This window comes from Podarcis vaucheri, assembly GCF_965113315.1.
Source record: "Podarcis vaucheri genome assembly, chromosome: 7".
Taxonomy (NCBI): Eukaryota; Metazoa; Chordata; class Lepidosauria; order Squamata; family Lacertidae; genus Podarcis; species Podarcis vaucheri.
Genome location: NC_138765.1, coordinates 31,715,187 through 31,732,020, shown reverse-complemented (window position 1 = coordinate 31,732,020; position 16,834 = coordinate 31,715,187). Strand labels below are relative to the sequence as shown.

The window sequence follows — 16,834 nt, the reverse complement described above, 5'->3', positions numbered from 1 at the left end:
ATATATAAGGCTCTGATCAATTTAGTGAAAACAGGTGACAATTGTATTAAAATGAAATCCATGAGCATGGTACAGTGGTACCTCTGGTTATGTACTTAATTTGTTCTGGAAGTCCGTTCTTAACCTGAAACTGTTCTTAACCTGAAGCACCACTTTAGCTAATGGGGCCTCCCACTGCTGCCGCGCCGCTGTCGCACGATTTCTGTTCTCATCCTGAAGCAAAGTTCTTAACCCAAGGTACTATTTCTGGGTTAGCGGAGTCTGTAACCTGAAGTATATGTAACCCGAGGTACCACTGTAATAATAAGAAGCATTTCCGGACTACTTTTTTTTAATGAGATTGCACTAAACACAAGAAATGTTTGGTACATCAGTTACAGAATTGATAAGATCAATCAACTTCAGGGCTGGGATACCATCCACAGTTTTATCCTATTGCAATGTAAATTATCCCTTTTCCTTTTCCACCTAAAGTTATGTCTGCCTTAAACATTGTGACAAGAGCTGCCCAAAGTGGTTACAAAAAGACCTCAGCAGTTAGAAAATCTTGAAATCAGATTTTCTATTGCCAGGTATCAAAAAAACTCACCTATCGAACAGTGTCAGGTAGGAGCAGCCAGGCTGGTTCATTTTGCAGAAGAGTACCTGCACATTTTGCTTCATAACTTCCTTTCTAGGAGGGCTAGACAGTTGAGTTTTAAAAAAAGTCAGTCTGGGGCTCTTGCCCAGGCCTTGGAGGTTGCCTTTTAATGTGTATCCACTTAAAAGTACCTGTAAAACACTTATATGTAGAAGCTTTACATTTTCCATTTTTCAGCAGTATCCTGCCCCCATTCTCCCTCTGAAAACTGCCTTCAAAGGTTGAGCTCCAAAGTGATACTTCATGAGACATTCAGAGTTGCCATTGGAAAAGGAAACTGCAGACATACTCTTGTAGAAATATTTTTTTGCTTCAGGATGAGAACAGAAATTGTGCTGTGGCAGTGGGAGGCCCCATTAGCGAAAGTGGTGCCTCAGATTAAGAACAGTTTCAGGTTAAGAACGGACCTCCAGAACGAATTAAGTTCTTAACCCGAGGTACCACTGTACTGGCTTCCAGATATTATGCTTTGAGTTAGGATAGCTCAGAACTTCAAGAATACTTTGAAAAGGGCTTTGGCAATTTAAAAATTATTATACCCCCCCCCCAAAAAAACCTATTGCAACATCTTGAAAATGAGAGTGGGTGTGGGTATGGCTATTTAAAAGTTAGGATAGAATCTCAACCAATAATCTACTCCAGTGCCATGGGAGTAAAGCACACCTTATGTAGTTTCATAACTGCCCTTGGGTGGTGCTGTGTAGTTTTGGGCTCTTCAGGCCTGAACAGATGGTAGTGTTATGAGCACATCATTACCAGTGGTGTTAGATGTTTGCTCTGTTGTGTTTCCATTCAAAAACTCCTCTGTAAAAGTCAGTCATTAAAAAGCACTTTAGGCTAAAATTTGATAGGCAGGCACCTTGTGGTATTAGCCATTTTTTCCACCCATTGGGGAAATCTTGTAATCGTTTGAGCAGACTTTACTGTGGATGGTATTTGTATTGGAAATAGGCCTTTTCTGCTATATGTTCTTGCAGGAGATCTTTGACCTTGGAGCTGTTAATACACAGGCAGAGACTACAGGCCCCCAGCCATAGTCATTTGGTTTTCAAGGTAGCTGTGTTTTTTTGCCAGACTCTGCACCTACCAAGGGAAGGGGGTAAGGTCCTGGAATCCAGGCAAGGCTGGGTGCAGTGAGGCAGAGGCAAAGAAGAAGCAAGACAGATCTGTGGCAAGGAGCAGCGGAAGAGTTCTCTCATTGTCTGGAGCACAGGTGGGAACCTTACTCAGCCCAAGGACTTCATTCCCACATGGGCAACCTTCCAAAGGAGGCCACATGCCTGTATTGCCCGGGGCAAAAGTGGGCAGAGCAATGGATGTGACTCTTTCCTTTGTACAGTAGGCTACATTCTAGCCATGCAAAAGCCAGGGGTTTATATGCACTCACATAAACACTTCTCCATTAAGGCAGGCAAGAGATGTTTCAGTCAGGCAAAAGCACTCAAGGAGGGCATGGATGGGTGGGACATAGCCAGGGGAGAGTCACAAGGGCTACATTGACCCCTGGGCCCAACCTTCCTCATCCCTGGTCTGACCTGGACAAGGTAGGCATAGCAGATCTGTTCTCCTGATAACAGATTTGAGTGAAATTGTTACTTTAACCAACATCCATTGGGGAGGTTGCAACAAACAACTTGTTTCCTAAGTTATTTGTAACTTCTCATTGTTTTGCACTTCATAGTTATAGAAGGCAACTCTGATTCAGAACTCTGTGCACTGTTGACTGCATGCTGCTGTTTTATAGGGCAAGGGACCCTTCTCAGATTATAACAATGTAGAAAGAGAGAATCTTACAAACAATTGTGTGTGAATGAGTTGTTTGCCAGTACAGTGGTACCTCGGGATGTGAATGGGATCCGTTCCGGAACCCCATTTGCATCCTGAATGGAACGTAAGATGCGATGGCGCATCTGCGCGGGTCGCGTTCTGTGCATGCACGTGACGTCATTTTGAGCGTCTGCGCATGCGCGAGCGACGAAACCCGGAAGTAACGCGCTCCGTTACTTCCGGGTTACCATGAAACGCAACCTGAAAGCGCTTAACCTGAAGCACATTCAACCCGAGGTATGACTGTACTCCTTTGCTTGTACTTCTGACCTAGCCAAGATGATCTTTTAGTCTTTGGCAACAAATGGTAATCGTTTGAAGATAAGACACTTCTGATTAAACAGATTAGTATTTAAGGCAGCCATTTAAAGCAGCCATCAGTATTTAAAGCAGTATTTAAAGTACTTCCCATGATTCCTGTTTGTAGGGTGTTTAGTCTTCTATTTTTAGATCATAATCATCTAACAATTTAGATTTGGGTGGGTTGGCAACTTCATGCTTGAAGGAAACAGAGTTCTGTACCCATTTCATTCCAGCTTCAGGCCTGGATATTTGGATGGAAACTGCATTGATCACCCTGAGCAGTGACCTGTTTGGGGAGAAGGACAGGAGGAGTGTGACTCTGTTAATTCTCCTTGACTGCAGCACAGCTTTTGATACCATTGGCCATGGTATCCTTGTGGACTATCACATGATTTTGGGAGTTAGAGATAGCGCATTGCTATGGTTCTTCTTTATTGAAGTCTGGCTCCAGAGACTATAATTGGGTTGCTACTGCTTGGCCCCATAGGAATTATTTTGTGGGATTCTGCAGGCTCCAGTCTTGTAACCCATTTTGTTTAAAAGCTTTTGAAGTTATTGGGAGCTGTCATTGGGGGATTTGGAGTGAAGTGCCATCAATATGCTGATGACACCCACCCCTGATAAGTTATGTTTATTACTAGAGAGTAGAAATGAAGTAGGGTTTTTTTAAAAAACAACAACAACAACAACAATCACCCAGATATAATTATTTCCTGGATTACATCTATGCTGTTGGATTCTTATTTAAAATTGTTATAATTTTATTTCTCTTTGCTCAGATGCAAGCTGGACTAAAGGCACTTGCCAGCCAGGGAAGGCTCTCCAGGGAGGCCATTTGAGGTCACTGGATGGTGTTCACCTCCAGCTGCTGGAAGGATTTCACTCTGTCCAATCTTGTCAAGCTACTTGCTGTCAGAGCCCTACCTGTGATGCCTTTTGGCTCAAGGGAAAGATGTGCATCCAGGTGATCTGTATCAAGCCTCATTGGTGTCAGGCAATCTGGACCAACACCACTGACTCGATCTTGGTGTTTGTAAAGAGATCTGAGCATACGATAAATGCCCAACCTGCAGCAGAGAGGAGAGGTTATCTTCCTAAGTGGCTGGACTGGAGGGAAGGACATCAAAGTAAAACAAGGATGAGAAGGTCCTTCAAAGAGTTGCTGGCTTACAGAGCACACTTGGCAGACATCAGGGGACGCTCTCTTAAGAGGGACACAGGCTCCAACAGCGGAGGTCCTGTAGCCCATCCTGCTCCATCTCAGCCCTTGGATAGTAAATCCACCCATAATGATCTGACGGAAGCTCCTTCTTCACATCAAGAAACAAACCTTCCCAGAAACCACATTGATCCAGAAAAAACCCTGCTGCCAAACAGTGAAGACTTGAGAACAACCAAATTCAAAAGCTCATCTCCCCCCAGCAGCAATAATGTGAACAGACCAAGTGACCTTGCTGGGAGTGGCCTCATGAGGGTAAGTGCAAGATAATATTGTTAATGTCAACACTAATCCAAATTCTGTTGTATAAATGCTTTATAATCCTTTTTTATTGCACAATAGCAGCAACATACTGGACATTGTTTGGAAATTCTAAGAAATAAAAAAAATCAAAACAGTTTTGAAAACGGTGGTTAGAATCAGTGCAGTTTTAAAAGGTTCAGTCCACTGCCTTGATGAGAAATGGTACCCAAAGGTTCACTCTTGCATTTGTGGATTAATGAACTGATAGGTCTGACTTGCTTGAAAGCCCACTACTGATGAGGAACCTCAAGCCCAGAGACTGAATGCAGCCTTCCAGGCCTCTCTATACAGCCCTTGGGACTCTCCTCAAGTCATGCTCCTCACTGGCTTTGCTCCATGCTCTTCTCAGACAATTTTGTCTGGCTGAAATATGTCCATGAATTGTGATGATGGAGAGATATGTCTGTCAAGTAAAAAAATGAAGTTGGAAGATGCCCCCCCCCTCCCAGCTTTTTCTTTAAGAAAGTCTGGAAGGGAAGAGAGCTTGTCAGCTGGGATGCCTCTGCTTGAAGGTACCTCAGACAGAGGGAAAGTCTGGCAGAGGAGGTCCACTGCCTTGGACACTCCTGATTGAAGGTAACTCACGTGCCTTTTCTAAGAGGAGTGCTGGGGGGGGGGAAGGACCATTACAGTTTAGACACAACTGCTGAAAGTCTAACCTCCCACACACTGGATTTTCTGGTGGAGAGCATTCCAGCTTGGGCACCATTAGGCAAAGCTGCTTGGATCACTTTTTCCTAGAGATCACCCCTCTGCCTGCACTGACCTTTCCTGTTCTGGAGCACAAAAGGCTACAAGTGCTGATTTAGCCTTGCATAGCCCAGGCTTTCCAGGCACCTTGGCCACAGAGCTGCCAAACATCTCCCAGTCTTCCCCATTCATAGTTAGAAATAAAACTGGTTGCTTATAACTTCATGGCAAGTGCAACAAACAGAATGGTTGAACTCACCATATGTGTGGGGTGTGTACCAAGTGTACTTTTTTACTCACATCCAGGTAAGGGTGCAACAGAGAGTCTACCACAGCAGACAACTCAGTGACATAACTCTTATCAGTGGGGTCTATCTCATTTTTAGAAATCCCTTGCTCAACTTAGTATGTTTTCAGTAGATTGTGGTTCTTAAAAGCTGTTATTCTCATGTACCTGGTTGCAGATTTTGCAGTCCCAGGTTACATTGCAGCTGTGATATGAGAACTGCCAACCTGGTGGAACAGGATTTGGCTCAGAGCCAAAGGACACGACTAGGAAACCTGGAGCTATCCTAGTTATCATGCAAAACAACCGCATGGTTTAACTTTGCCTTGCTGACTCAGCTGTCCCTCAGCCCTTGACTTCTTAACAGTCACTTAGGAACTGCTGTTTGGCTCCTCTGTCTCAACAATACATCAATAATGATGCTTCCCTAAAACCGTAACCATCTGGCCTTTCACAAGAGACTGTCACTCAGGAAGTGATCCAGTGTGGTAGAGACTGCACTGCAATCCCTCTGCTAAGATTGATTCTTGCTTGCCCTAAGTGATAAATAGTAATGTGTCCCTAATTTCCCTGCTGATTTCAACAACAGGGTGTTGAGCTCTGAGCTATCAGATTCTCTTCTAATGCTCCAGCTGAGCAGAGAATGTAAAATTAAAGCTGTAAAAATAAATTCTCTTAAATCTGATGTTTTGCTGCAATTCCAGGCCACTTCCCTAGGGTTACCAGTAAAGACCCATTTGTGATTTCTCTCATGGTGAACTTAAATTTTTTGATTTCCAAGTTCTGGACAGCAGGTTTTGCAATAACTGAAGGTCCCCACAGGACAAAAATCTTCATAAGAAAAAGAGAATATAATTTGCACAACAGCCATCTTAAAATCACAGCCACGAGTAGTCCTACAACCCACGTCCTCCTACAAGATCTAAGTGTAGTTATGTACATTTAAAGATTGATGCACACTGCCTATTTTGCTTCTTATAGTAATTTAAAAGGGGGACTTGCCAGGCAGTGTTGCTGTATATCTCCACCCTCTCAGGCATACTCCTGTTCAGGGCTCCAGTCAACCAGAAGCAGGAGCCTTGCAGTGCTTTTCAGGGTTGCGGGGAGATATTCAGGAGTGGGAAAGGGATAGGATACACACACTGCTGCCCAGCAACCTCCAGCATTGCTATAGAGCTCCTAGTCCCAACCTGTCGTTCTCCCTTGGAAGTGGCATTTTTAAAGAATATTTTGCTTCTTATAGGAGTATTGTAGTTGATTGATAAATAGTGGATTTAAGACATATTCTCATAGGATCAAATAATGTTCTGAGGGAAATGAAGTGAGAAAATGTTAACTTGAATATGACGTACCCTGGCTGTTGTCTAAGGCAAGCAAGGGGAAAATACCACATCTTATTCTTAGCACTACATTGCATTAAACATAAACTGTATCAGTGTACCTCCACATAATGAGACTGGGGCTGTGGAAGAAAGGGAAGGCATGCTGTGTGTGAGATGCAATAATGATAGGGCAGGAATTATTAATTACTGGGGATGTCTAACGATGTCAGAGAATTCCAAAGAAAGCAGAAAAAGGAGCAGGAATTATCAGCATTCACTTTTTTGTCCCGTGTCTGGAACAGAAATCAATCCAGTGAATATAATTGGTATTCACTGTTGTTTTCAGTCGGAAACGGATACATAACTGATTATGCTCCTGCCACCCAGTTTGCATTGTGTTCCCTTTGCATTTAAATGAATGGGATGGAATAATATAATGGCAACCTAAATTATGTAATTATTTAAATACTTTACATAAGTTATGTCATTTCACCTCAGTGAAAGACAAATAATGAAATTTTTGGTGGAAGACAAACTGCAGCAGAATAAAAACAGTACTGTATGCAACAAATACAGGGCAGAACAGAAACCAGTGTCACGTAATGTCCATAATGATGTTGCACACACTTGTCTGTGGACCTGTCTGTGACATTCATGTATCTATTATCCAAACTGTTGTAACAAACACACTTGGTGAGGGAGAAGGTATTTCATTTTGCCAATACCAACACACTGCATTTTCCCTACAACAGAAGCATTATGTTGGGGGAAGATAGTCTCACATTTACTGCTCATATTAAAAATGTTTGAAAACCCCTCAGGAAGACAAATTGGCATATGCTCATGAGAGTGAGTGAGAGTCTGTCACGTGCCAAGTTGCAGCCTGGCTCCACTGCCAAATTAGTGCCTTTGTCTTCAAGCGCAATGCTGTGTATTTGAGTCAGACAACAGTGATTGACTAGTCAAGAGAAGTATTCAAGTACAGCACGGTTGATTAAGGGGTCTGCTGCTGCATCACTGTGGTATGCTTGCAGAAGCAACCCCTATAAATAATGCGCTTTTTTCAAATGAAACTCTTACAAGGTTAGTGTTTCTTGACTTCCACTTCGACTGTGGTGCAGCTGAAGTGTCTTTATCCTTGGCCAGTGTTTGCTTGCCTTGGTCACTGATCATATTCGCTGCACTTGCAAATTTAGGTCCTGTGACTTCTGCAGAGTGATCAGAGTTCAACATTGTTCTAAATATATTAGAATGTGACCCCCTGCCCCTAAACACATAGGGTTTGACACAGAAGGCTGTTCATCAGCAGAATATGTGGAGGAACCAAGAGGGAAGAAACCAGAATTTGCTAGAAACAAACCTTTGAATTTTGAGAACTGTTTCATAACAGTTACTTATGAAAAGGTTGCACATATTAAAAATGTATGTGCCTGTGTCTATTTCTAGACTATTGATGGGCAAACTGCGCTCCCTGTCTTGAATTGGCTCAGTGAAAGGTTTCTTGGTGATTGTCCTGAAACAGATGTCTGTTTTAAGAGAGTTCCAGATAGTGCACATGTGCAGTGATGGTGCTGTGCAATGTGCACACAGTTGTATATTACATCCTGAGAAATGTAGTTTGATCTCTCTTGCTGTGAACTCCAGCCCACTGAACACCAGCTATTGTGGAAAGGCTTCTCAATCTCCCACTAAAAAACAACAACAACCATGCAGGAGAAGAGAGGGTCTGAATGAGGAGGCAACCACCACATAAAATCTTTGCAAGAAATAATTGAGATAATTGATTTACACAATTGGAGAAGTTGCTTGCCAACATGAGCCTGCTTGTTGATTTGATGATTTGATCACATAGTTCACAACAGTAAATGAGAGTTCATTGCATATGAGGCTGCAGTGTTGAAAGAACTTCTTTTCATATGCCTTCAACGCAACTGGCTTTGTAGTTTTGCAACAATCAACAAGAGTTTCATTGAGAGTCATGGGTTAACATTAAATTAAGATTGTGTACTTTGTGGTTTGGGGCACTTGGCCTCCGGGCTGTACACCTTCAGAATCTCATTTAACATTCCATACCAGAGAATAGCTTCTTGAGGAAACAAGGCTTGTTCCAAAATGATATGAACATTACCAGCCTATCAAATTCATATACTAAACCAGATAACTAGTGCTGTCACCAACATTTCATAATCCAGATTGACTCAGTCCAATAGTCTCCAATGGTCTCTCTCTCCATCTATGAATTGAATGTGTGTTTTGATCATCCCTTTAGATTCAGCTGGTACCACATCTTGAACAGAACAGCACCGCAACCCAAAATTATTTCATAACTGGGGCCCTGAGCCCAGAGTTCAAATCCAGAGCTTTATGTGCTGATACTCACCTTCCCAAATTACATAACGTACATGATAACAGAAGTCATGAATTTCTCGCCCTTAGCTTGACCTTTTAAGTATTGCCATTTGACTGCGCCACAAGAAAGAGTGCTGTGATATTTTTGTTTGTTATGAAAATCAAGTCCAGGTTGTTGATATTTCTGTGTGCTGTGATTTAAATGTTCATCTTATGCTATACAAAGATCAACTCAGGAAAATATGTAGCATATACAGATAAGCCCAGTTAAAGCTGAAATGTCTGGTTCTGGCTGCCTCAGGCTACCCACCAGAATGAGGAGGGCCTGGGGAAGGAATTTTCTTATGAAAGAAAGGAAATTGTTTTCGTCTGTTCCCTTGTCTTGTTTACACTGGTCTGATTAGTCTCTCACGGCACTCAAAAGTGGGAGAATTTTATAAGTGAGCAAAATGGGCTTGTCACCCAAGTTCTTGACCATAAAGCCAGAAATTCTGTTTGCACAATGTGCTCCTTTTGAACAGCATCTGAAATCCAGTTCTCTCATGTTGCAGAGGCTGTTACATCTGCATAATCCCATCGTTGTTTTTTTTGCTATTCACGTCTATTATTGTTATTTGCACCCTTCACCAGCAAGTCCCAAGGCAGGTTACAACAATTTAAAACACACCTCTCGGGCACACAAAGGCCAGGATAAAGCGTTAGCTGAAATCTGTATAGTGAAGGTGTGACATGCACCTCTGCAGGGAAGGAATTTTACAATTTAGAGCAGGGGTCAGCAACCTTTTTCAGCCGTGGGCTGGTCCACCGTCCCTCAGACCATGTGGTGGGCCTGACTATATTTTTTGGGGGGGAGCGGGGGGAAGTGAGCGAGTTCCCATGCCCCACAAGTAACACAGAAGATGCATTTTAAATAAAAGGACACTTTCTACTCATGTAAAAACATGCTGATTCCCAGACCTTCCACGGGCCGGATTGAGAAGGCGATTGGGCTACATCCAGCCCACGGGCCTTAGGTTGCCTACCCCTGATTTAGAGGAATGTAAACTGAGTGGTTAATGTGCATAACAAGCCACTGTGCATATTCAAGTGTATATAATCATTCCATGAAGAAGGAATTATGCACATTTCCCAGTCGAGATACATAATCTGCAATAGGCCTTGGGAAATTTGCATATATTGACTGAATTTTATACGTTCTCTAGTCAGGATACCTAACCTTCAACAGGCCCCTGGGAGTGTGCATATCTCAATTGCATTTTGCACATTTTCCAGGCAGTATGCACTTTCTCCAGTCAGCATGCAGTCTCCAGAAACTTGATTCCCCCCCTCTTTCTTGTCCAGAAATGTGCAATTTGTGCACGTGTGCGCACCCCCAGCTGTTTCTAGCCAAACATGTTTTTCTCAAGTGATATGACACATACATTAATAATGAATATTACTACTACTACTACTACATCATTTTCCCTACTCTTCCTCTGAATGGGGCCTTGAATGGGGTGAAATTTCTGACAGAGTTGGGAAAATGTTCATGACTGGTGATGATAAGAGTTAGGTTATAAATGCCATTTGGGATGTTGTGGTCAGTAAATGCTTTCTCACGTTCCTTTCTTGCTTTCACTAGGCCCCTTCTGGAGCTTCCACTTCAGAACCCTCTCTGGCAGCTGCATTCTCCAGTCCTGTTGCTAATGCTGAGAAAGTCGAGCCATCCAACAACACTTCTACCCAGCCTTTCTCGTTGGAGGATGCCATTCCAACTTCTAGCAGTCTTCATGGGAAGGGTATGGGGGAAACGCAGCTGGTTACTTCTGTTCCAACTGGCGCCCCCACCAATGATAGTAATCCTGTAGTCCCAACAAACCCTGCTGTGCAACCCAGCACTGCTGCTCCAACACCAGGTAAGAGCAACTGTCGGCTGAGGAGATGTTGTAAGCCTGCCTTTAAATGCTACTGGCATAGTTCCACAATCTCAGCTCTTAATCTGACTGTTCATTTGCCAAATGTTTTGACAGAAGTTTTCTTCTAGTGCTTGTTTAAAGCATCACATCTTGCTATCTTAGTTCGGAAGAGGGGGGAAAACCTTTTGGTGATATTGTACAAGATCTAGGAACGTATCATTCTGGTTTTGCACTTTTCCACAGCTACTCTTTTGTGTTGTGCATCGCTTGATTAAGTGAAATAAACGTTTTACAGTGTTTGGCCTCGGATGAGAAATAATTACAAAAAACTATGTACAGCTGCCTTTTCTGGGACCCTCCTCTAACTTCAACCTTCAGTTTGAGATCTGCTTTTAATTTTTACATTTTACATCTCTGTTTTCTACGTTCCCATTCCAACTTTGTCATTCTCCTTCTCTGGCAGCCTGGCTGGGACTTTCATACCAACAGCTGATGGCTAAGCCCCCAGAAGCATCAATTTCAGATTTCTCCCTTCCGCACACCTGTGCTGTGCCTGGTTCTCCTCTTTTGCACCCAGTTTCTGTCAATCAGCAGCAAACAAAATAAAGCTCATTTTTAAAGAAAAGAAAAGAAAATGGTGGCTGCTAGTACCACTCAACTGTGCTCATCATTATAATAATTAGCGTTTATATAACACATTTCAAGTATTCAAAGAACTTCACACTCTTTTATCTCATGAACCTTTGTAACAGTCCTGTAAAGGAGGCCAGTCCTCTTCTCCTCAGGGGGAGTGTGTGTGACTGTGTGGCTTGCTTAAAGTCAGCTAGTGGGTTTGTGGTTGAGGTGAGGTTATTTTGCAACTCTCAGTCTTGGCCTCCATGCTATACCTCTTCTCCAAGTGTATTTTGAGGGAAGGGCTCATGCTTTGTATACAGAAGGCTCCAGGTTCCATCCCTTGTATCTCCAGGTAGGACTGGGGAAAAGCTCTTGTCTAAACGCTAGAGAGCCACTGCCATGCAGTGTAGACCAGTGGTGGGGAACTGGTGGCCCTCCAGATGTCATTGCACACCTGTTATTGGTCATGCTGGCAGGACTGATGGGAGCTGCAGTCCAACGTCTGAAGGGCCACAGAATCCCTAGCACTAGTTTGGGTAATACTGAGTTTGAGGGACTAGTGTTCTAACTCTATATATGGTCTATGGTCATATATGTTTTTCTCCCCTCTCTGTTTTTTAAATAGATACTTCTGAAGGTGTTCTACTGTTCCATATCCTCCCCGCCCCCCTTATTCTGAAGCTAAAGTGCCATTTCATTTTTGTTGTATGTTTGTTGCAAGGGGGCAATGAAGGGCTGGTCTGTTTGAGAAGAACTGGAGTGCTTTTAAAATTGAAACAAAGCAGAAAGATCAATTTCAGTGATACCACCCCATATGCAAAGGTACAACAAGTACCAGAGAGTTAAATTTTATGGGATCTGCATACTTACTTGGACCTTAAAATGCTTCTCAGTTTCCAGCTCAGAATAGTGCAAATTCTTGCTATGTTTGCAAAAGGCTAAGCTTACAGTTGAATAAATAGAGGCTCTTGTCCCTCTCAGTTTGAGAAAGAGCAGCTAGATTGTCTCCTGAAACATATCTGATTCAGCTCTTCTCATCTCTACTGCACTTGGCTGACATCTCCCTTCAGTACAGAGCACAAAGTGCATGTTGAATTTTCCAGAAAGATAGCAAAGAGTTTAATTTCTTGTCAGGGAACTGACATCAGAGGAAAGGGAGGTGGTAGGGCTCCCAGAGGCTGGGAGAGAGTCAGCAGCTAAAGCAGGGACCAGCAGGGGGAGCGAGGGGTCTCTGGAGGAGGATCTCAGTAATGCTGAGAGAGACGCAGCAGCCAAGGCAGGAACTAGCAGGGGAGAGAAAGGGGTGAGAGACACGTCCAGCGAAAACAGCGGGGAGGTGTCAGAAGCAACCGTAGGGAGACCCATACTTCGCCGGAAGCTGCCACGTCGTGAGTCCAGGAGACGCGTTTCCATTAAGGAGCTTCTTTGCTGGAAACGCTTCCGCAGGCAGCCACTGTCAGACTCTACTAGTGACTAGAGCAGACATGTCTGAGGAGCTCTGTCACACACAGAGGTTTGTGGAGCCGCACAAACTCTGAGGGGGCACAATTTTAAGCACAAGCAGCTAATCATCCCCTCACAGCAGTCTGACAGTCTTTGTGCGCTGCCTGTGCAGGAGAAAGCATCATGAGCAACCCAGCCGGAACCGGAGAGGCAGGGGTTGGAGCTGGTCCAAGCTTGGAAGAAAGGTATCAAGCTTTGGAGGTCCAACTTGCGCTGCAGACGGCGAGGCTCGAGGAGAGAAGGGCTCAGGATGCAGACAAGAAGGGGAGAACCACTCAGTTCCCCAGAAAGGTACCAGGATTGGTGCAGAAGTTTGGGGGGGACCCCAAGGATTACCATGCCTTTAGGACAGAGATGCAATATGCCCTTAATGTGCAGTTTGATGAGTTCCCTGATGAGGAATCGCGAGTTGCTTTCGTAATTGGGCATCTTGAGAAGGGGGCGCGAGACTGGGTTCGACCCCTGATGGCAACGCACAATGATATCCTAAAGGACACTATGAAGTTCTTTCGTGCAATGGATATCATGTTTTCCAGCGATATTGAGGAAGGGGTGGTGCGCAGACAGCTAATGGCTTGCAAGCAGGGAAGCCGATCTGTCCGTGAGTACTGGACTGAATTTACCATGCTGATCCACAGATTGGGGTGGGATTTATCGGCGGCACCCATTCAGATGCTATTTGAAGAAGGTCTTTCTTCGGCTGTGAAAGACGAGCTGTCCCGGAGCCCCTTGGCGGTGTCTATGGATCAGCTGACCAAATCTGTGCTGACCATTGGAGCGCGCCAGGAGGCAAGAGCCTTGGAGAGGCGGGAAGGGAGAGGGGAACGTTGGAAGGAGTTCCGCATTCCAGACATTCCTGAGCCAGCTTTCCCGCCGGCAGAGCCGATGGCAGTCGGAACAGTGCGCGCGCGCGCAGTTTCAAAGCCCAGTGAGGGGGCTAAGAAGGAAGGAAAAGGAGCCCGGAAATGCTATCTCTGCCAACAGCCAGGCCACTTTGCCAGAGTCTGCCCCCAGAGGAAGGAATGGCAAGGGATGGTGGGAGCTGTTGAGGGGGGAGAGCAGGGAGAAACGGAGCAGGTAAAAGCCAACGCCTGGTTGCCACCGTCAGGGCACTGCAGCCAGGCCAAAGAGCAGTGAAAGTGCCCGTGCCAGAAGCTCCTCGACCTGCTCTAGTGATTGAAGTGTCGCTAGAGCTGCAAAATGGACACCCCCTAAAAATAAAGGCGCTGTTGGACTCAGGCAGCTCCTGCAATTTTATGAGCAAGGAGTTTGCTGCTGAACACCAGATACAGACGATCCCTTTAAGCAACCCCCTGCAGGTGACCACGATCGATGGCAGGGAACTGTTGGGAGGAGGAGTCAGCTTGCAGACCGTCCCAATGATAATGAGGGTGGCAAGGCACACAGAACTGATAGCGTTTAATGTGGCCACCTTGGGAGGCGCTCCCATTATTTTGGGAATGAGCTGGCTAGCCCTACATGATCCGCTGGTGGGCTGGCATCAAAGAGTGGTTTCCTTCGGTTCAGCACATTGCTTAGAACACTGCAGGGGGGAAAAGGGTTCAGCAGGGGCCCAAGCCACCCTGGCAGGGACTGAAGTAATAGAGAAGGGGAAGGTGCCACCACAGTATGCTGATCTCAGCGACATGTTCAGCGAGAAGGAAGCTGACCAACTACCCCCGCATAGGCCCTTTGATTGCCAGATCAATTTACTCCCTGGAGCACAGCTTCCTGTAGGCAAGTTGTATGCCATGTCAGACAGGGAAATGCAGGAGTTGCGAGAGTTCATTGACAAGAACCTGAAGAGAGGCTTCATCAGAGAGTCCAAGGCAGCGGGGGGTAGCCCAGTGTTTTTTGTGGATAAAAAGCACACGGACAAGCCGAGACTTGTATGTGATTTCAGGCGGTTAAATGCAGTGACAGAGCCGGCGGCTTTTCCTATGCCCAGGATTGATGATATTTTGACCAGGGTGCGGAAGGGAAAGATTTTTACAAAGCTGGACCTAAGGGGGGCGTACAACCTGATACGTATAAGGAAAGGGGATGAATGGAAAACCACCATGTTCACCCCTTTGGGGGCATTTGAATACCTCGTGATGCCTTTTGGATTACAAACAGGCTCCGCGTGTTTTCAATCATTCATGAACCACGTACTGGGGCCTTTGCTCTACAAGAATTGCGTGGCCTTCCTAGATGATGTGTTGGTGTATTCGGAGAATGAGGAGCAACATGTGAGAGACGTCAGAGAAGTGTTGAGCAGGCTGCAAGACAACAGGCTGTGGGTGAAACTGGAGAAGTGTCAGTTTCATACCAAGGAGGTGGAATTCCTGGGGTACCGCTTGTCAGACAAGGGGTTGGCCATGGACCCCGGCAAGGTTCAAGCAGTGCTGGAATGGAAAACACCCAAAACCAAGAAGGATGTGCAGAGGTTCCTAGGGTTTGGAAACTTTTATCGTAAGTTCATCCGAAACTTCGCCCACCTGACGGCGCCCATCACGGACTGTCTCAGCAGTAAAAAGAAGTTTGTTTGGACGGCGGAGGCGGAGCGAGCGTTTGAGGAACTGAAAAGGGCCTTCGCCTCTGATGAACAACTTCTGCATGTGGATTTACAAAAAAAGCTGAGGGTCGAAACAGACGCATCTGACAGAGCCATAGGGGCGGTGCTTCTTCTGCAGCCGGGGAAGGAGGAGTCAGAGTGGCGACCGTGTGCCTTCTTTTCGCGAAAGCTGAACAAATCCGAGAGGAACTACACGGTGTACGACCGGGAACTTCTTGCGATTCATGAGGCTTTCCGGAGATGGAGGCACCTGCTAATTGGTGCACAACATAAGGTGCAAGTGTGCACGGACCATAAGAATCTAGAGTATTGGAGAACTGCGCGAGTGCTCAACCAACGGCAGTTGAAATGGGCCCAGGAGTTCTCCAAATTTAACTTTGAGATTTGTTACGTGCCAGGCCCAGAGAACGTTAGGGCGGACGCTCTCTCACGCAAACCTGAATATTTGGAGGGGGAGGGAGCACCCGAAGAGACCCATGTCATTCCAGAGGACCGCTGGGTGTGTGGGGCGGCATTGGTGGGGCAAAGGGAACTGGTAGAGGGAACGGTGCAGGATGAATACGCCCAGGACAAACTCAGGGGTCTCAGGAGGGAGGGAGACAAACCCGGGGGTTTTGAGGAGAGAAACGGGGCGTTGTACTACAAGGGAGCGTTATATATACCTGAAGGGGAATTGAGGGAAAAGGTACTCAAGCAACTGCACGATAGCCCCACAGCAGGGCATTTTGGGCAACACAAAACCATGTGGCTGGTTACCAGGGAATTCTGGTGGCCCAAGGTCAGGGAAGATGTGCGGGAGTATGTGAGAGGGTGTGACCAATGCCAACGAGCCAAGGGGGAGAGGCGGGCACCGGCAGGTTTATTAGAACCACTACCCACGCCGGAAAGACCATGGGAGGCAGTGGCAATAGATTTCATGACTGATCTGCCAAGGTCCAGAGGGAAAACAGCCATCATGGTTGTGGTAGACCTGTTAACCAAGATGGCCCACTTTATAGCCTGCTCACATGCGGTCACAGCGGAAGAAACCGCTAAATTGTTTGTGGAAAATGTGTTTAGGCTGCATGGCGCCCCCTTGAGGGTGGTTTCTGACCGAGGGAAACAATTTACTTCCAGGTTCTGGAGGAAGCTCATGAGCTTATTGCATGTAGAGGTGAATTTCTCAACTGCCCGTCATCCAGAAACCAACGGGCAGGCGGAAAGAGCTAATGGTGTCCTCCAGCAATATTTGAGGTGTTATGTGAATGACAGAGAGAATGATTGGGTGGAGAAGCTGGCGTTGGCAGAATTTGCCTACAACAATGCAGAGAACGTGTCCACGGGGA

The 16,834-nt window shown here is 45.5% G+C and overlaps 1 protein-coding gene and 1 long non-coding RNA gene across 3 annotated transcripts in view; one reads left to right on the top strand and one right to left on the bottom strand.

The window, feature by feature from the left end:
• Positions 1–16,834, bottom strand: part of LOC309537398 — a 70,800-nt gene that overhangs the window by 5,104 nt on the left and 48,862 nt on the right. The window lies entirely within an intron of this gene.
• Positions 1–16,834, top strand: part of KIAA0319L (KIAA0319 like) — a 63,800-nt gene that overhangs the window by 13,847 nt on the left and 33,119 nt on the right. The window contains exons 3-4 of the mRNA XM_082231521.1: positions 3,550–4,244; positions 10,561–10,834. Coding sequence (XP_082087647.1) covers positions 3,550–4,244; positions 10,561–10,834 — 969 coding nt within the window. The remainder of the gene's footprint in view (positions 1–3,549; positions 4,245–10,560; positions 10,835–16,834) is intronic.